General features: G+C 42.6%; 1 protein-coding gene across 1 annotated transcript in view; it reads right to left on the bottom strand.

Moving 5' to 3' along the window:
• ush2a (Usher syndrome 2A (autosomal recessive, mild)) overlaps nt 1-21,191 on the bottom strand; it is a 239,883-nt gene that overhangs the window by 18,515 nt on the left and 200,177 nt on the right. The window contains 7 exon segments of the mRNA XM_037752115.1: nt 77-418; nt 865-1,010; nt 1,652-1,733; nt 14,041-14,177; nt 14,269-14,486; nt 16,555-16,717; nt 17,996-18,154. Of these exon segments, the coding sequence (XP_037608043.1) occupies nt 77-418; nt 865-1,010; nt 1,652-1,733; nt 14,041-14,177; nt 14,269-14,486; nt 16,555-16,717; nt 17,996-18,154 (1,247 nt within the window).

Genomic DNA, 21,191 nt, shown 5'->3' with positions numbered 1-21,191 from the left:
GGTGGCACTGGGGTATTCTATCAGGATTCAAAATCATTGCCTATAACTTCAGAGATGTGTCTTTAGTTTCCCCTACCTTTCCCCTTTCAATATCCTCTTCGTAACTTCTTCCCCTCTCCACTTCCTCCAGACTTCTCCCAAGTAAGAAATACTCTCCAATTGGCCCGTTGGGCTGGGAGGGAGGGCCCCAGGTGAGTGACACATGGTCTGGGCCAATGAAGAGAGGCCTGGGAGGGGGCTGGGAGGCGGGTGGTGCTGCTGCTGTGGTGACATGCTGAGGCGGGGTGCGTGTGCAGCCTGCTAAGGTGCAAGCTTCAAGAGTCAAAGTATACATGGTCCATGGCTCCAAACGACGAAACAGGAAGTTGCGCGATAGTCCGCTGAATTCCAGGTTCCCCTCACTGTATAAGTTGTACATCTGGAAAGGAAGAGACGGAAAGCAGGCAAGAGAAAAGAAAAGTAAGCGGTGCAGTGGGAGAGCAGGAGAGGAAGAGAAGACGTATTGTAGGTGGGTTAAGTGGAGCAGGTGAGAGGAAAGAAGAGAGAAAAAATGTCATACTGCAAGTACGTGGTAATGGTAATGTGCACATAGTATGTATCAGAATATATGGCAAGTGTGTCCATGTATATGTGAATGAGTTGCTGAATTACATGAGTGTCTTGTAAATTGGTGACTTATAAGTTTACTTGTGGGCTTTTGTAGGTGTCTATATATCATTTTGTTATGTATCTGATGTTTCTACTGTGTCTTCTCCTATGTGAGACTGATTTTATCTGAGGAGCACCATGCCCCGCGTCACCTGCTCAATGCTGTGTATACATTTGGTTTGTGTCCTGTGTTTTTGTAGTGTGCAATGAATGTACCGTGATGATCCCATTTGGAGCACTCGGCTGATCCCAGCTCAGCAGTAACGCCCTGCCCTGCTCTCTCTGCTCCACTGTGAAGTTAGTCAGGCCAGCCGGAGAAGCCTCCAGGGTCCTAATGGCTACCCATGGACTGGACACACTACCTGGAGGGTTGCAAAACATCTATACTCAATGGAGTGGTTCAATGGTTGATGCTGATATTAGGGATGCACCGATACCAATACCGGATTAGATATCGGGCTGATACTGACTCAAATAGCTGTATCGGATATCGGTGACAATGAGGTTGATCTATTAAATTCAATTTTATGTTTATATAATATATACTTTATAAATTGGAATTTTAATTCCTATTTACGTTTTGACCAATTTGTTGCTGCATTAAAAAGATTTACACTTGAATTGTAATTCTTGTTAATTTTTAAGATTTGTTTTTAACAATTTACTGGTGTACAATTTCTTATTTTAATAATAAATAACTTCACTAAATTTATATATGTGTATTTATTTGTTACATTTTGTTTTACAAAGTTAGGAAAGCAATGTATAAGTGAAGCCTGATGTTGCCTTACACATAAAAGAATGATCCCAGTCACTTTCACACAGTGAGGCGTACAGCTTATTAATTAAACACTGGTATCTGATCGGTACTCGGTATTGGCCGATACCCAAAGCCCAGGTATCGCTAACGGTATAGGGACTGAAAAAATTGGATCGGTGCATCCCTAGCTGATATTATTTAGTCCTGATATTTAAAATGTGTTACTGATCATAATCAACCTACCTGCGTCGTTCACAGCTTCCACTCGTAGACTATACTGACGGTACGGTCCAAGACCATAGATTGTTGCTTCTAGGACTGAACCCTGATAGAGAGAGAGAGACCAAGGTGTGATATACTGTATAGAGAGATGGAATCGGTATCGGCAGAGAAGTAAGAAAAGGAAAAAGTAGGAGAGAGGAATGAGAGTTGTAGGGAGGAGGAGGTATGGGAGAGAAAATAGGGAATACAAAGGAGTGATTGGGCAAGAGTTAAAAGGAGCAGAGACTGAAAGGGGAACGGCAAAGTGAGTAGCACGCCACAGCAAGAGAAGAGAGTGAGTTAGTTACACAAACAAATCCTGCATGAATAAAAACCAGTGCATTACTCATTAAAATGGGGAATGAAAAGGAACACTGAAACAATGGCGAGCTAAGATGACATGACATGGGATTTGTGATATCAACATTTCAACATACAGGCTCCGCCATGGTAAAGTAAGTAGACACCAGAGAAGTGGCAGAGACAGAGAGAGACTGGCAGGCAGACGGCCGTCCCTTATGGGTGAATTCAAAGCTTCCAGATTGAGTGTTTATGTCACACATGCACCCTTTCATATCACACACACACACACACACACACTGAGAGACACAGGCGGACTGAGTCTGCCAGTAGCTTTAGGCAGTGGGACCCAGCCCAACATCCTGGCAGACACAGGAGCAGTGTGTATGTGTGTGTGTGATACAGTGGGAACGCCATTTACTAATTGATAAGAGACACACTGTTGTTTCAAAAGGCCCTGGCGTGCGATGACATGGTAGTCAGGGAGCACTGGGCTCCATGACTGCCTGTTTGTTTGTTTGTTTATGACTGTGAGCTTTAAAGCAGCTATGAGAGTGATGTTTCTCTGTGTGTGAACATATGTATTGGTGAGGCTATATGTTTTCATGTGTTGAGTCTGCAGTTTTTTTTTTTTAATTGTCTGTTCAGGATTGTATGCTTTCTCATAAGCAGGCATATGTAAAGAGATTAACTGGTAACCCACTTCAATGCAGCGGCAAGAGGATCAAAAAGGCTCAAATTCAAACTGAATCAAATGAAAACCCTGACAAATCACCGTAGCGTGGCACCAAGGATGAACTGTCTGAACAACAACCAGAATGCATGTATTCACTGTTTTCATGTCTGGGAGCCAACGTGTTTTTCATCCACAGTAAAATAGGATTAATAAGCCCCCAGACACCTAGACACAAGCTAAATCCTCCTGCAAATCACAGCACTTCTTAGTAGAGAGAGAGAGAGAGGGATGCAAAGAGAGAGAGACAAGGGTGGAGGGAGATAGGAAGAGAAAGGGGCGGTGGGAGTGAGAAATAAAGGCCGAAAGAAATAAAGAGATCGAAATGAAATGAAGTACACATAAGTAAGAGCAATGCAGGATAGAGAATTAGAAAAGAGGGATATAAAAGAGAATGAGGTGAGTAAGTTAATAACTGATGAAGGAAATGAGAAAAAGGAGAGACAGAGGGCGGGGGGAGTGTGAGAGAGAGTAAGACAGAGAGAGAGAATTACTGTCTCGTGGTTGTATGCCTCCACCAACCACTCAAGTTGGGCTGGGCACCTGTAGCTGGCTCTATGAGGCCCATTGAAACACCTTCTGCTACACAAATAATCTCTTAAAAATAAATTCATAAAAATGATGTCATGTTTGTTGGTCGGTTGTTCTAAGTTGCACTAAAGTCATGTGTAATATAAATGTTTTATTTTATGTATAAATCAGGGGACAAGCACTGATGAATATATAGCCTGAAAATATACAGCAAGTTGGCTGATTTTATATGTTGGTCCAAATACAGTTTTTGTTGTTTGGAGTTACATGTTAGTCATCTAAAGAAAATTATTAAATTTAAAACGCCTGAACATTTCTTTCAACAACATTTTGTAGGTTTACTACAAGTCCAGTGGTTTAAGAAGTAAAGTCAAGAAGGTTTGTTTAGTGTTACAGCATCTTTCAAAACACAGCCGCAATTCACGGTTTTACGGGAAGGAAATGCATTAGAATATTTGAAAACACAATGAAGAGAAAAATATAATTTGGAATAAAATATAATAGTCAAAATGATGACTTGACCCCTCGGGGCCCACGAGCTTCTTTGGTAATCCATCTTTACATCCATGTCTGTCCAAAATGTCATCACTTCATCATTTTATCCTATTAGACATTTGTGTGAAATTGTCATAATTAGCGTTGAATTCTTGAGTTAAGGCCAAACATTTTTTGGAAACCGTTTTTGAATTTGAACAAATTCGCTCAAGGTGTTCCTGAGATATCACGAGACTGGGACGGACATAAGATCACAGTGACCTTGACCTTTGACCACCAAAAGCTAATCAGTTCATCCTTCAGTTCAGGTGGACGTTTTGGCCAAATTTTAAGAATTTCCCTGCAGGCGTTCCTGAGATATCACGTTCATGAGAATGGACCGGATGGACAGACAACCCGAAAACATAATGCCCCCGGCCACGTCTGTCGCCGGCACGGAGGCATAAAAAAGATGGAAGAAAGCTAAAGTGGGAGAGAAAAAAAGATAGATGTGGCAAAAGGGAGAGACAGATTAAGTGAGCGAGAATGAGAGATCTCTCTACCTTAAAAGCCAGTGAAATATGTGAGGCATGTGGCCTATAAAGCGGTTAACATATGCACATTGTCAATAGCAGCATCTGGCGCTGGCAGCTTTTATAGGAGCATGGAGACTCTGCTACACGCCTCTAGATGGCAATACATTCAAACACTTTATCACTGAAACACACCACATAAACGGCCTCCTAACACTCACTCAACGCACACACACAGACACACACACACACACACACACACAGACACACAGACACACACGCACACTCAACAATCAAGCGCTATGAAATTCACCACCTCAGCTTGCTAAGCGCACACAAACACACACATGCAGCTCTGCATACAGGCAGTAATCAAATGGTGCAACACTAAAACACACTACTATTACATTACATTAACAGCTCCCTCAATAACTATTTCTCTCTCATACATACACATGTGCAGAGACACACACAAAGCACTATAGCCATAACCATAGCACTATAGTGCAATTTAAAAATATTTATGATTTCACAGTAATATTTAGGCTGGGTTCTAGTGAAGGATTTTACATTTTTTTGTTGCAGCATCAGCAAAACGATAGCTGTAATGATTGTCCAAGACTGTAGCAGCAAAAAACAGTTTCTGTTTTAAGAAAATGGCCAACCTATGAAGACCACATGAAGAGCTACGATGTAAAATATGAAAGCAAAAAAGTTCTCGTCAACCTAAATTCAGTGTACATGTGTGTGGATGATCAAAGTCACTAGTTAATCATGCCAAATGCAAAAGAACAGAGAGGGAGCAAGGAGTCGAGAGAGAGAGAGAGATGGGGTGGTGGGGGGGTTCAGAGAGATTTGCACAGATGTAAAGGAAAGAAAGAGTAAACAAGACAGAGGGAGAGAAAATGAGACAATGATAGGGAAAGAAGAGAAGAGACAGGAAGAGGTCTCGCTAATTTATATATTAAAGAGTCCTCAGATCTTACATGGTTCAACGCAACTTAGCATTGAGGGCAAGGAAGCAATTTATTCAATCTTTTATTTCCTCATTCCGTCTTCTCTTTGGTGTGTGAGCTGAGCTACAGCAGGGGTCCTCTGGACAGTGTGTGTGTGTGTGTGTTTCTACATGTGGAGCCTTTATAAAAGGGTCAGTGTGCATGTGTGCTCCTTGAACCTTGTGCAAATATAATGGTATCGGTGTTTATTTGTGTGCATTTGCATGTATCCTAACAAGCCCACATCTGCATGCATCTTGTTTTGTACCCACGTATCCCTAGCAAGTGCACAGCTGTGTGTGTGTGTGTGTGTGTGTGTGTGTGTGTGATATTCAGGTGGAGAGGCATGGTGCGGCCGGGGGGACAGTGTGTGATACTAATTAAGAATAACCATGTGTATTTGTCAAAAGAATTATGCTGATTATCTCACAAAGGCCCCAGCACTGGGCCCCGCAGAGAGACAGAGACAGAGAGACGGACCAACATTAGCATATGGCTACACACATGCATGCACGTACACACACACACACTCTCTCTCTTTGTCTCTCACACACACACACACACACACTAGACGCGCAGGTAAAAGTAAAGTGAGTGCCTAAGAACATACATGAAAGAAGCATGCCTAATGATAGGTGAATGGGGTCCACTTGGTCTGCCTTCAGGTTGTTTCTCTTCACAGGCCTTCTCTGGCCTCTCTGCTCTGTCATATTAAGTCCTGGAGAGATAATAAAGCACCCCGCTGTTTCACCTTTTTTATGTGCCTTAGTTCTTTCACTCTGTGGTAAAACATGCTATGATCAGATAAGCTTCAATTCAATCTGATTCAGCTCGAATTCAATTCAATTCAGTTCTTTAGTCCAGTCTATTAGTACAAGCTGTGCCCTGACCAGCCCTGTGAGAGCAGTAATTGTTTTCGGAGGTTTCTGAGGTGAGCCAGTGCACCACACGCTGCTCTCTCGCGCCCCATGCCAAGCTCTCAAGCCAAGTTTGTGTGTGTGTGTACGTATTTATGTGTGCATGCCTAATTCAATGCTGCTGGAACAATTGCCCTATGTCTGTTTGCAAATGCCCTGCGTGGGTGTCCCTGCTAGTCAGTGTGCGTTAGACAAACCCTGACACATACAGACGACTGTGCGACACATACACACACATACAGAAACACACACACACATGAACACACAGAGTGCCATTAGGCATGTGTTTTGTCTGTGGCCAGCACAGACATAGAGAGGGACTGCAGGGGTCTGGAACAGGCAAGCCCACTTCACACCGACAGCCATGATTGGCTTTGGCGGCTCTAGACCCCGGGTACAGCATATTTGGTGTGTATATAAGTGTGTGTGTGTGTGTGTGTGTGTGTGTGTGTGTGTGTGTGTGTGTGTGTGTGGGTGTGTGTGCGTGTGTGTGTGTGTGTGTGTATGTGTGTGTGTGATGTGGCCAAAAGACCAGTGGTCAAATTCTGGCAAGTAAAGGAACAGTATGCTTAAAATCCAGAGATATCTTCTGAAATTGAAATGAGTGTCTATGCATGCAATTTTATCTAAGCTTTATTTCATCAGGCAGGGCAAGTTTTTCTTTTACAAAAAAATGGCTATGTCTGACTAGTTGGTAAACAAATCTTTTGTACAAGCAATTTCCAATCAAGGGCTGTAAAATAAGTTACTATCACTGTTACTACAAAAATCTTCTTTCTCTATTTTTGCATTTTTCTGTCTTTGGGTGGGTAGAGATGGGGAACTGAGGTCACTTTTTAACACTTTTAGGGCAGTGAATTTAAGATGTTTCACATAACTACTTATCCTGGGGGCAGCATGATGGTGCAGTGGTTAGCACTGCCGCCTCACAGCAAGAGGGATCGAACCCTGCAGGTTCAAACCCAGCTTGGGGCCCTTCTGTGTGGAGTTTGCATGTTCTCCCCGTCTGCGTCTAGCCTAGCGTGGATTTTCCGGGTTCTCCGGCCTCCTCCCACAGTCCCTAGACTCTAAATTGCCATAGTTGTCTGTATCTATGTGTCAGCCCTGTGATAGTCTGCGACCTGTCCAGGGTGTACCCCACCTTCAATGTCAGCTGGGATCGGCTCCAGCCCCCCCCCCGCGACCCTGAATAATATAAGCGGTTACAGATAATGGATGGAGGCTTATCCTGGATGCCAATATAGAGTACTGCATGAAAGAGAAACAAAAACACAACACCCAGTTGAACATAATGCAAATGGCCAAATCTAAATATAAAAACAAGGCCTCCTCGAGACTACAGTCAAAAGTACAGCCCACCTCGATAACACTTGACAACGATTCAGTTACAAATGTTCACACACACACACACACACACACACACACACACACACATACATACACACACTTGTGCACACTGAATGGACTCAGTCATCACAAATATACAAAACTCCTTTTTTTCCTTTGCTCTTATAAGCACTCACACTCAGCATTCCTCTAAAGTGGTGACCATCATATCGCAGTTGCTGCACTAAACACCCATTAGGACAAGTGGAGAGCACTACACTGGATGGTGTGGCCTCTTCACAGGCAGACACACAATAACACACAACCTGTCATTACTGAGAGGAAGAGAGTGAGAGAGAGAGGGAGAGGAAGTAGGAGAATATAAACTCACTTGAAAAAAAATCACTTGAAAGAGGGAGAGGGAGACAGAAGAAGAGGGAATGGAGGGGGTAAAGATTGTGGATGAGAATAACATAAAAACTGTAATTTGTGACAGAGGTAGAGAAAACCCAGATGGAAATTGAGTGATGGAGGGAGAACTGAGCAGACGGAGGAGCTTTGAAAAAGGCGAGGAGACAGAGAGAAAGATTGCATTGAGGAGAAGCGGGAGTGTTGCAGCCTGATTATTTGGCTGTTTATGCAGAATGCTGAGAGCCCTCCAATCAGAGTTGGAGACCTCGAACTAAGGGGTCTGATAGGCCGAGAGCCCAACGAACTCTGCATCCGAGTCTCTTTATTCTCTCCTATGATCCTTCCTTCCTCTCTTCACCTGTCTCCTCTTCCCCTCTCAACCTCCTCATCCCTCTCTCCTCACCCTATGTGCACTCAACTATGCACTGCTCGCTTGCCTCCACTCCTTTGTCTCCCTCATTTGTTAAAGGGTGTCACTGAGAGCAAGGGCAAAGCCTCGTCATTCCTATTCCTTTGACCACCCTCGATCCTCCACTCTTCGGTGGTTAAGCGACGCAAAGAGGATAACTGAACAGAAAGTAAGAGAGGGTGCAAAGCAACAAGTGCAGGAGTAAATCTGTTGCCCCTGTTTCCATGCCACAACAGATTTAACCAGCAGGTCAGTCTAATTCAAATACATCATGTAAAGTATTGATAACTGAATATTTACTGTATGTAATACACTAACTATGGATAAGTACCTCATACAACCCCACTTTAAAACACCCAAACTATCCCTTTAAACGTGGCATTATGACATACAGTATGTCCCACACAATGAAAATATTTTACATATAATCAATTTAGTTGTTCTTCGATGACATGCTGCAAAACAACTCTGAGGAAACAATGGAGCCTGCGGGGCCCCTCAATCAGATGCTGAATGCTGAAATAGATTTAAGTCAACTGGGTCGAGTATAGCGGCTGACTGGGTCGAGTATAACGGTCGACTGGGTCGAGTATAACGGCCGACTGGATCGAGTATAGTAACCGACTGGGTCGAGTATAACGGCCGACTGTGTCGAGTATAACGGTCGACTGGGTCGAGTATAACGGCCGACTGGATCGAGTATAGTAACTGACTGGGTCAAGTATAACGGCCGACTGTGTCGAGTATAGCGGTCGACTGGGTCGAGTATTGCAACCGACTGGGTCAAGTACAGCTAAATGTTTGCCATGGGTCCTAATTTAAAGTATCAAACACAGATATAGCAGACACAGATTTCTTCATGTGCTCTGTCTATTTTCGTTTTACCTAATATGCAAATTAACTCTAACTTTCCTAAAATAATAATCTGTTTATTTTTCTTCAGATGACATTAATTAGATAACAAATAATGTTTTAAGAAGAAATGAGTTAACATTTTGCTATGATGGTTGTTTCTTACAGTAGTTTATTCTTGGGTCTCAAGGGGCCCCAGTCGGTCTTCCTTGTATGTCAAATATGTTGGTAGGATGAGGGTTAAGAGGTGCTGGTTACTTTTGGTCAGAGCCAGGCTAGCTGTTTCCCCCTGCTTCTAGTCTTAATGCTAAGCTAAGCTAACTGGCGGCTGGCTGTAGCTTCATATCTATGCAACAGATAAGAGAGTAGTATCAATCTATTTTATCCAACTCTCAGCAAGAAAGCAAATTAGGTATATTCCCCAAAATGTTGAACTACTTCTTTACTTCCGGTTAGCTCACAACCAGGAAACATGCCAGCAGAGCTAGTCTCAGACCTTTTGTTGATGCTCACATTTTTACTTTGCATATGAGCAGATGAAACTGTTTCCTATTTGATCACATCCTCACTGTCCAAATCCAAGCAAACCCATGTGTCAGTCTGAAACACATGCCATCATACAGTATTCTCAGACTATGCATCTATATTCATACTGTGTTCACACCATGTGTTTAACACTGTGACTTTTTTATCCAAATCGAATCATTCGACGCACCTGCAGACCATTCATGTCTAAGCTCACACCACATATTCTGATAACATACATACTTTTATACGTCTCCCAACTGCGCATGCTTGAATACACACATTCGGACTGTGCAGGAGACACACACACACACACACACACACACACACACACACACACTGAAACCTCATGTCGGCTTTGAGACACAGTTCGCCGGCTGGCCCTCGCTGTCCCGCACTCTCTGACGGGCTCTTAATGGTAAACTAACAGATTGTAAACATGCTGCTAGCTCTCTCTCTCTTTCTCCACTCTTTATATTAATCACTCTCTCTCTTTCCCTCCATCTCTATCCCTCCATCTATCTCTCTTCTTCCCTCGCTCTCCTCTTCTCTCACCTCTTTCACTTCCCTCTTACCCCTGTTCACTTCATCCTTCCTCCTCTATCCCCATCCCTTCTTCCTCTCTTCCCTCTTCCTCTCTCTCTCTCTCTTTTCCTGGGGTATTTTTTAAACAATGTGTCCTTCATGTACGGTTGGTTACGGGGTGTACAGAAGGACATCATTAGCGCTGGTGGTTAAGCTGTAATTTACACCATTACCGAGGTAGGGGCCATTTTTATTGCCTAGTAAATTTCAGCTCTGAAATATTTAGACCATATGGCTCAATTTGTGTAATAACCTTAATTTCCAAGCACCCTTCAGCTCCCTTCAGCGCCGGCTGTTGTTGGCGGATGGCAGAGTGGTGTGTGTACACATTCGTATGTGTGTGCACGGTTTGGGGATGGAGCACACACACGCACACGCGCGCATACACGTACACAGAAACGTGGACATGGCAAAAATGTTAACGCATACTCTACACATAACCTCTTACGTACACATTACACACTCTCTCTCTTCCACACACTCTCACTGATTCATTCATTCACACACACTAAAACACACGCACACACACACACACACACACGTATGTATGCATGGCGGTAGCAGATTAATAGGGTGTCAGCTTGTGTTTGGGTGAGGGAGCGTCAGGCGTCGGCCAGATGGTTCTCAGGGATGATGACTGTCAGGGGTCCTGCTCTGATCAATGGGATGTATTAATACAGCACACGCGCACACACTCTGACACACACGCACATTGTTGCACATACACACACAAACAAAAATATGTTATGCATGCACACAGGCACACATGCAACCATATTCAGACATACGTATCCACATAGAGTAACACACGCACAGACATATGTATGCACGTGGTCTAACTTCACCAGTGATCCCAAGGGCCACAGTGTAACATCTGGAAGAGCCAAGGGAGGGAGGAAAGGACAGAAGAGTAAAGGGGGAGAAAGAGGGAGGTGGTAGGCAGGAGGATTTAAATAGTGGATGGAGGGAGAAAAGATCAGTTAGTTAGAGATGCAAGGGAGGAGGGAAGAGTGACTGGAAGAGGGAAAGGAGGTGCAAAGGGAGTAAGGGAAGAGATTGAGGAGGTGTAGAGAAGGGTTAAAGGTGGAAGAGGTAAAAGAAGGTTGTAAAAGCGGTGAGAGAAGAGGGCAGACGGAAAAGAGGAGCTGAGGAAATTCAGGGTGTGGTGAGGAGATGTACGTAGAGGAATGGGAGGGTGTAGAGAAAAAAAAGACAGAGACCAAAGAAGGGAGGGATTAAGGAGGGAGAAAATGAGAGAACAGACCGAAATATGTGGTAGAGTTGCATGGTAATGAACGATGTGAGCAGAAACAGACAAGGAAAAAAGGGTGAAAGATGAAAGAGAGGAGAGGATCGTCGGGAGGCATGAGGTGAGGGCAGGTGTGTGAGACAAAGGTGGAAGTTTAGTTGACCACTGAAGCCCTTGGCCAGAATTTGGTGAGAGCAAAATGATCCTGATCCAAAGATGGAAAATGCTAACGGTGCAGGAAAAAAAGAGCTGGATGGAGGGATGGAAGGAGGTGGGAGAAAAGATTGAACGAATTTAAGTGGAGAAAAGAGGGAGGACAGAAAATAATGAAGAGAAATTTAAAACAAAAGAAAAGTAAGAAAGAAAACTTGACAGGGTTGTGTGAGTGACTAACATGTCTGTCAGAAATGTGTAAAGCATTGAGAGTGTGTGTGTGTGTGTGTGTGTGTGAGAGACTGTGTGTGCGCCAGGCAGCGTGTAGGGGTCTAGTGAGGCAGGCCGCCTGCGCTTCGTACCCTCATTCCGTCCGATTGCCATGACGACCCCATTAATCAGCCAAGCTGGCACAGAGCAGGGTTCCCAGCCCAGCCTGAGATCAATACACACACAAATACACACATACCAAATGGACACAGGCACACACACACACACACACACACACAAACAAACAATACATCCACAAACTAAGAAATTATGAGCAGAAAAGAATGAGTGGATGAGTGAACATTAAGGAGAGAAAAAAGTTGACTAAGTGATGATGAAGAAGTGAGGACGAAGCATACAAGAGAAAAGGAAAATCTCTCCTTACGGCTGAAAAAAGAAAGATGTTCCTACTATAGGACAAGAATCTTTTAATAGTTTTAAACATTGTAATCAAAATGTCCCTTTCCCTGCCTCCTAGATTATCCTATATCATCCTTTTAACTGATTTTCTGTTGTTTATCTCTTAAACCTCAAATTAATTAAGTGTCAAACATCTAACCAATATATCAAAAATCATCATCAGCACAAAGTCAAGACACAAATATCACAAAATCCTCTGCATCCTGCTCTTTTCAAGTTTGCTCAGAACTTTGTTTCTTTGTGTATTCCTAAACAACGCAGCGCATGTGGCGTAGGCACCTGCGTGACAAATGACCGTCACCGAAATAAGTCTATGCCATGTCAATGAGCCTCTCACACATACACAAACTCACACACGCACACACACAAACACAGAGTGTTCCATATCAATGAGAAGGTGAAAGGTCTCCATTTACATCTTGTATTAATTATGAGTGACAAGCCAAAGGTCACCGAGGGAGAAGAGGCCACTCGTATGGACAGAATATAGATCTATGCTTCTTCCTCTTCTCCCCCTTTCCCTCTCCTCCCTCCTCTCCCTATCTATCACTCTGTCTCGCCCCCCTCTTGTTGCTTCACTTGTCTTTTCTTCCCCCCCCCCCCCCCCCACGCTCTCTTTTGGTCTTCTTGCTCCTCTTTTCTTTTATCTTTCTTGCCTTCTCTATTAACCGTCTTTGTTCTACCAATCTATCTCTCTGTCTTTTGCCTATTATGTTTTTATCTCCACTCCTCTTTTTCTCCATGTCTCAATCTTTGAATCTCTATCTCTTTTGATAATGTTTGTGTTTATTCTCTTAGGCCTTTACACACTGGGGTGTTTATTTTTTTTTCCTGCAATTAATTCCCACGTCAATATATTTTTTGTCATGAGTACTTTTCGCACAGTATGCAGTGTATAATAATACACACAGAAAAAGCGACATACTTTTCTTCTGAACAAGGCCGATTTCTCTGAGCTTTCGCATGGCGAATAAAGGCATCAACCGGTCACTTTGTGCGGAATAGGTTGAGTCCTATATTTATGAAACCACAACACAGAGGCTCCGAAGTCCGAACCAAGACGGCAAACTTTATTACTCCTTTCAACTTTGACAAAGGCAAAGCCTGCTTACTGAGCTGCCAACTCACACTTAGACTAGATGACGTCCATTGACAGTAGTATGTGTGTGTACGTACAGTATGTGCGCAAGTCTATGTGTGGGTATGCTTGTGTGTCTGTGCTGTCTGTGTGTGTGTGTGTGTGTGTGTGTGTGTGTTTGTGCATTTCCTGTGTTGGAGAACCAGGCATGGCACAGACTGGTGGGAAGGGCCTTGGAGAATAGCAGGCCGTGGGCAGTGTGTGCGTGTGTGTGTGTGTGTGTGTGTGTCTTCAGGCCCCTCACTGGCAAACAGATGGTACCAGCACCACAGGTAGTGTCCAAATTTCTTCACATGCATCACAAATGACAATAGACGAACACATACACATACATACTCTATATATTATATATTATACATGTACATTTACAGGCATGTTTGCATATGTCTCAAGTGGTGCAGCTGTGTGCAGCTATGGTCAAATGATAATAAGAAAACAACATGTGATCAAGCAGATGACAGTCCTGAAAAAAATAAATGCATCCTCCGTGCTCCCATCATCCAGCATTCACTATGCGTGTGTGTGCATCTATGTGTATGTGTGCATTTACCTCCACAGTGAGAGCAGTAACTGCAGTTGAGTTGAGCGTTGGGTCCTGTTGGTGCTTCTTGTAAACCAGTCTATAATGGGAAATGAGACCGTTGGGCCATCCCGGTTCACTCCATTTCAGATGGGCTGAGTACGCACCTGTCAAAATGCATAGCACGTGGGACTGTTGCAGTGACTCATTCCATACAAGAACATTTTGACCAGTTTTCATGCGACTTGGTGAACTCACCGGTGGGCGTGACAGTGGGAGGGGCCATATCTTGTGGTTCTGCCTGTAAAGTCTGAACTAAAGCCCACTGGCTCAGAACTGAGCCTTTGGAGTTGTGGGAGTGAACCCTGTACTGCAGGTAGCTGAAGGGTCGCAGGGCAGGGCTCGCATCAACAAATTTAAGTGGCCCACTGGACCAGATAAAAACCAGCAGCTCCTCCTCTGTTCCTACTGGACGCCTAAAACAGAATAAATACTTGGATTAGCCATTCATGAAAACATTCATTTATCTTAAATTAAATTGAAACCATATACCTGAATTATGCTTGAATCAAAGAAAAAAGGTATTTTCAAGTAAGTCACCTAAGGGCACTTTCACAAGTCATAGTCCGTTTGGTTAGTCCAAATCTGAGTGAAATTGATACTTTTGGTTTGTTTTCTATTTAGTCTGGTTCGGTTTCACAGTTTACAAATTAAGACGGACCAAATAAAAAAAATAATTTGCTGAGAGGCGTGTACGTAGGAGCGAATTCATCTTTTTTGTCTCAAGACCTGCCGCTTCTATGCAGGGAATCGCAGACTTCGATGTAATGTTTTTTTCACATTGACTCGACACTGATGGACTGTACGCATGAATCCCTTAACCTCCAGTTTATCTTGAATGACTTTATTTAGCATATTCTGTACGCTGTCTTCGACCCAGATATCAAGCAAACATCAGACTGCTGCAGAAGTCCAGGTCAGTCCTCTCCCACTCTTGTTAACATGTCCATTTCAACAAATGCCTACACAGGCAGTCTGCGTTTTGGTACGCTTGGAAATGGCCCGAGACCACCTCACACAAGCGGTTTCAGACCGGTTGTTTTGGTCCGCACCAGAGTGCAAATAATGCATTCACAACTGCCCAAAAGAACCACACCAGAGTTTGATTAAAGCGGACTAAATGTTGGCTTGTGAAAGCGACCTAAACGTATTTCAGTATATGTTAGTACACCTTAGTGTACTGAAAATAAGCAAACTTCGTTTGTGTGGAATTGAAATAAAAAATGTAACATCACGTCTTAAACATCGTGTGTAAGTAAGACCCTGGCTGATGCAAGCAACCTGATGTCTTGGTAAGCCCCTTTGTCTGTGATTATCTAGGGTTTCAGGTGTGAGTGGGAGAGAGAGATTTTCCTATTTTATCCAAGTCCCTGTCTGCCTGAGTCTGATCATGCCAGGTGTGTCAGTGTGTGTGTGTGCGCCGCTATGCTAATGTGTGTTTCCTGAGGACTTAAAGGGCTTAGTCTGGTCTGACCCTGCATACAGATCACACACTCTTTGGTCAACAAGCAGACCACGACCTTCAGCATGCATTAATACATATGCGTAGATGCACACGCACATGCACACGCACACACTACGTAGATTGGTAAGCAGACAGTTGCCTGAAGATAAATCACTAAACGTCTACGCTTTTCTGTATGTAAAGATAAATAAGTATATTATATGTATGCACAGAGAATGTGATTTATGTCTGTTACTTCTGGTTCATTAGTGTTGTAGTGATAGACTGAGTAAATAATGGGAACACATTATTACATTGTATGAATACATGAGAATGTGAAAGCTGCTTTTTGTATGTTGTAGTTGTTTCTATGTCTGTTTGTCTATACTTCACAATCCACTTTCTCATTATCAAAAAGCCTTGCCCCTCCAGACAGCCAATCACATGTAAATAAAACACATTGCATGTTCATTTATCTGAAATGGCTGCTTAACTATGATTTTTTTAGCTAAAGGCTATGCTACAAATAAACAAATTGCTGCTTACATCCATGTTTGTGTACAAATACTGCACATCTCGAAGTGCACAACTCCAGCACCAATGGAGACGTTGAAAAATGTGACATAATCTAACAAATTCAAAATTTAGTTTGGAGTTTAGTTTGGAGGTCAGGGTGAGTGGTTGGCCATGTTTGCTTCTCTTAACCTTGAAGGTTTTCTTCCATTTACCTCAACCGAGTGGTTATACAGTAGTTGTCATAACATAAAAATAGAAGTGGCAGATCAGGAAATGCTCAAGTGGTTGATGGAACCTGGTTATAAGGGTAACTTTGGAAGACAAGGACAAACAAAATGTGTCTGTTTGCTCCTTAGATCTCAACCCATGACATCCTTTTTGGTATAAGGTGAAATATTTCTTGAAATCATCAAGGTCTGTGTGATGATTTGACTGATGAGTGTTTCCAACACCTTGTTGAAGCCATACCTCTACAAATTTGTGTATATATGTATGCAGTGGTGTTTTTTGTGCGTGTATGTTACCTGTATATATGGTAGGATGTGACGAGTCCGTTGGGTTTTTGGGGGGGTGACCAATGGATCTCCAGGACACTGGCTCCAGCTGCCTTTACCGTGGGGGGCAGCAGACCTTCTGGGGCGGTCTCTAAAGTCCGAACATACACCCCCCCTCCTACTCCACACCCGTCTACAGGAAGCAAAACAGAAGCAATTTGTCACACGAATGTCTTCAGTGGGTTAGTTTCTTACATTAGTGAAACAAATACGGTATATAAAAACACCATAGTGATAACTTATATTTATTTTCCATAAAGGTGTGTGTTTGGGGTGGTGTATGTGCTGAGCCAAGCCATGAGGCTTTTTAAAACAGAATTTACTGCTGATGTACAAGCAATGGCTGCTCCATTTGGAAAACATTTTGCTGACCAGAGTGTTCACTTTTATGTAATGCTAATGCAATACTTGGTAAAACTTTTGTTGCTCAAAAGTTAAAGCTTTTCTGTCTTCATCATACATTGGCCTATTATTAAAGGCTGTCCATGAGGAGTGAAAGCCGATAAATCGTGGCAGAGAGTTTGGGCACAAAGAGCATACACACATAAAGTAAATATTTTTCTTTTCTGAATTCTTTCTTGCAGTTCAGACAATCCCCATGGCTGACAATGTGTCTGTTATCTTTCCTCCAACCACGCCGCAATCAGCCTCTGAACATTGTCGTGGAACAGTTGATCGCTGATTCAATTGTCTTTTTTTAAAACTAGGAAACAACAGCTAACCACAAATAAAAAAATGGTAAATGCAAAATATAATTGCCACATTTTTGTCAATCCGTTTACTAACACAGCTCTGTTGAGGGCTTAGGACGACTGTTCAGCCTCGGAAGGAAGCATATCACAGGTCAGTGCGGTCATCCCCTTCTGTGAGGCACGGCTAAAGCGGGCTATATCATGCCACTGGATAAAGGTCATTATCAACAATGGTTGAACATCTCTGTTCAATGATTGGTTAGCCACAAACTGCATCACAGATCTTCTCACCCCTCACATCATGTGATGCAGATGAAAATGATCAGATGAATCTAACAAGGTTTCTTAAGCTGTTATTCACTGTCAGGATTTAAATTTGTTTGGCAATCTTTAGTGGCCACTGAGAATAAATCTGCTTTAACTACCTTCAAACTTTGAATCAGAAACTTTGAAGTGCGCAGCTTTGCAAAGGACAGTGTTCAGGATTATAGAGCTTGTTACGGAGCAAAGCCTGTATCAAACAGAACTGCATGGCAACCACAAATAGTGCTGCTATGTGTCCAGCAGTTTCTCTATGCTGAACTCATTCATTTCCTCAGTTTAACAACGTATGAGGCTTCCATTTATTACCATAACTTTCTTCTTTACGGTGCACAACTCATTGTCTTATTAAGGATAGTAAATGTTTTAAACTGAAACCAGTATAATCAAATACTTACCAATTTGACAGGCCTGCACTCTGATGTAGTAGGCGGTGAATGGCTCTAAACCCGTCACAGTGAGGTGCCGGTCTTGGCCAGCAGGATGCAATATGGCTCCGTCACTTCCTGGATTTAACAGGATGTTGTAGTTTATAGGCTTGCCGCTGTTGAGCTGAGCTGTGGAAAAGGAGAAAGACACTCGGGATATGATTATCTTTAGTAAGTTATGTTTTTTTGCTGGAATGCATTTAAACCTGAAACAAAAAAGCAGGATGAATGATGTAATTTCACATTTCATCAATCCAGAAGGACGCATCAAACGGACCAAAACAGCAGTGTATAAAAGTGTGACTTGTAGTTATTTTAAGTCATTAGATAGGACTTAGAAAATGCTTTACCTTTGTATTGCCACCAAATCATCGACACTGCACAAGTATAGATGAGTGATATACTTTACACTTGAATGGCCTACAATTGCCTTGATGCCCAGAAAAGCATGTTAAAAGAGGACCTATTATGCTTATTTTCAGAGACATACTCATATTTAGGGTTTCTACTAGAACATGTTTACATACTTTAATGTTCAAAAAACGCTTTACTTTTCTCATACCGGCTGTGCAGCAGCACCTCTTTTCACCCTCTGTCTGAAACGCTCTGTTTGAGCTCCCGCTTGGCGGGTTTTATGCAAATGTGTTATTTGGTGACATCATCACGTTACGGAGGAAAAGGCAGGACATCAAGCAAGGCGTTTCAGCCAGTTCAGGAGCAGTGTTTCTGTGGGGCAGAGTAACTTTGCAGAACTTTAACATGCACAAAAATATATAATATACTAAAGGAAAAGGAAAAAAACACAAAAGCATAATAGGTCCCCTTTAAAAACATCGGTAAGATTTTTTAACATCTGAAGGTCATTGTCCAATTGAAATTGCAAAAAAAGCATTCGGCCTAAATACAATAGGCTGTACCATGAACACTATACTACAAAAAGTATTGTGCTTCTGCTTCATAAAATAAATAAAAGCATAATTATTGATTTAAATTCACTATAGGCTCACTCAAGGAAGTCTTACTCCACGTTACATAATGCCAATTGTTTTTAAAAAGTCATGTTAGGTAACTTTATAATGACAGAATTGTATTGTATACAGTATAAAATATAGTTAAGACTAAATATTTATATTTGATCATGTAAAGTGTACTCAAATTGTTGGATATGAACAAACATAAGTGATGAAGTAACTATCTGTACAATATATGATTTCCTACAAGTACACCTACATTTTTGTCTTAAAAGCGACTGCTCTTGCCTTCACAATCCTGATCTCACAGCCAGACAAAAACACACAAATGTATACATACAGAAACACCCACACAGATACACACACGCACCTAGACTTTGTTAATATTCTCACCGGAGGTTTTTCCATAATTCAGGCCAACTGTATTGTGATGGGTTATTCAACATTCATGAACTCTGGATATCTCGAGAACGAACTGATTACCAGACAAATGAAAGACTTCAATTATTCACCCCCCAACTCACATATGCACACATGCATCTACACACACACAGACACACACTTCTGACTTCAGCAGACACACACACACACGCGCACACACACAGGGGTCATGATGCATCTCTCTTTGATCAGTATGTTGCTCAGCTATAGAGGTTTAATCGTCACTGTGATATTTAAGTTCTATTATTTACAACCAATCAGCTGCTTTGCCATCTTCTATTTCACATACATGATGCCCATAATTACAAATGCACACATGTACACTTACATACAGCAAAATACATGCACATATACAAAGTGCTCTCCCACACACACACACACACACAAACACACAAAGACAGACACAAACACCACGATGGAGGAATTGATCCTAGAGTAAATGTCTTTTTAATAGCCATACGTCAGTGCTTTTGCAGTCAATGTATGCATATGAAGACACAAACACATGCGCATGTACGCACACACCCACAGTCACACTGCCAGAGAGTCTGGCACGCATACACACACATACACACACGAGTCGAAAACACTCCAGACTCTGGGCTCAGGGAGTTAACCAAGCGTGAGAACCCAGCCGATATTTCCTCACCTTTAAAATCAACCCGTAATGACGATAGAATAGGCCTGCCTATGGAAATGTCTCCACAGTGACGTGCACACACACACACACCCACACACAAATACACATGTATAAAGATGCATGCATAAACACAGACACAAATATACAGAAACAACACACACAAACAACCACACACAACAAAGTGAAGTGTCTTTGCTAGTTGGCCCTATAAGCGGTTTCTGAGATAGGAAATCAGCCTAATGAGAGAGTAATAGTCAATGATAGATGGGTTAGGGCAGACAATCACTGCCCTATAAGCATGAAACTCAGCCCGGAGTGTATGCCCATGTAAACCTGTGTATGTGTGTGTGTGTCCAGGTCTTGAGAGGCCAGAAGGTGAATGGAAAACTACTCAGGGATTTTGTTTCAGTCTGACCCCTCTCTTTGTCTCCTCTCCTCCTCTCTGCTCAGTTTAATATGGTGAGTATAATTTTATTCTGCCTCATAGAGCTAATTCCAATAAATGCGACAACCATAGTTTTAATGTTGGTTAGCGTTATTTAGAGTATTGGGAAATCACTTTATGTAGAATCTATTTTTCTGGGAAATAACGGTGGTAAGAATCTGTATGTATCATGTTAACTCAGACCCCAGTTTCTGTGAGAATGAAGGAATTCTACTCATTGTGGGTTTATTATTATCTCCACCAGGAGATACCGAGATCGGTCGTGTGTGTGCATGAATGAGTGTGCGTGTGTGTGTGTGTGTGTGTGTGTGTGTGTGTGTGTGTGTGTGTGTGCATCTCTGTGTCTGTCCACGGCTAATCTCGCATACTGCTGCACCAAACTGCATGATATTTTGGGTGCTCATTTATGGCTGCATGCTCAAGGACCTCTTGTGGTTACAGTGACTCAAAACACCTTTCATTGTCTCTTTGATACGGCCATTGACTGACTGCTGACTCCTCACTCACTACTCTTAACCGGTCCCCGGCCGGTTCGGGCCATAAGTGATCACACAGGTGAGTACACTGCTCACACTGAAGTATGTTCAAGCGGCGGTCAGGCCGGTCTCAGGGCACCCTGCCACATCTGTCACATCTCCGAAAACATTGAAATAAATTTCCAAACAGGCG

Source organism: Sebastes umbrosus, chromosome 2 (assembly GCF_015220745.1).
Source record: "Sebastes umbrosus isolate fSebUmb1 chromosome 2, fSebUmb1.pri, whole genome shotgun sequence".
Taxonomy (NCBI): domain Eukaryota; kingdom Metazoa; phylum Chordata; class Actinopteri; order Perciformes; family Sebastidae; genus Sebastes; species Sebastes umbrosus.
The sequence above is the reverse complement of the archived record's forward strand: the minus strand, read 5'-3'. Positions and strand labels throughout refer to the sequence as shown.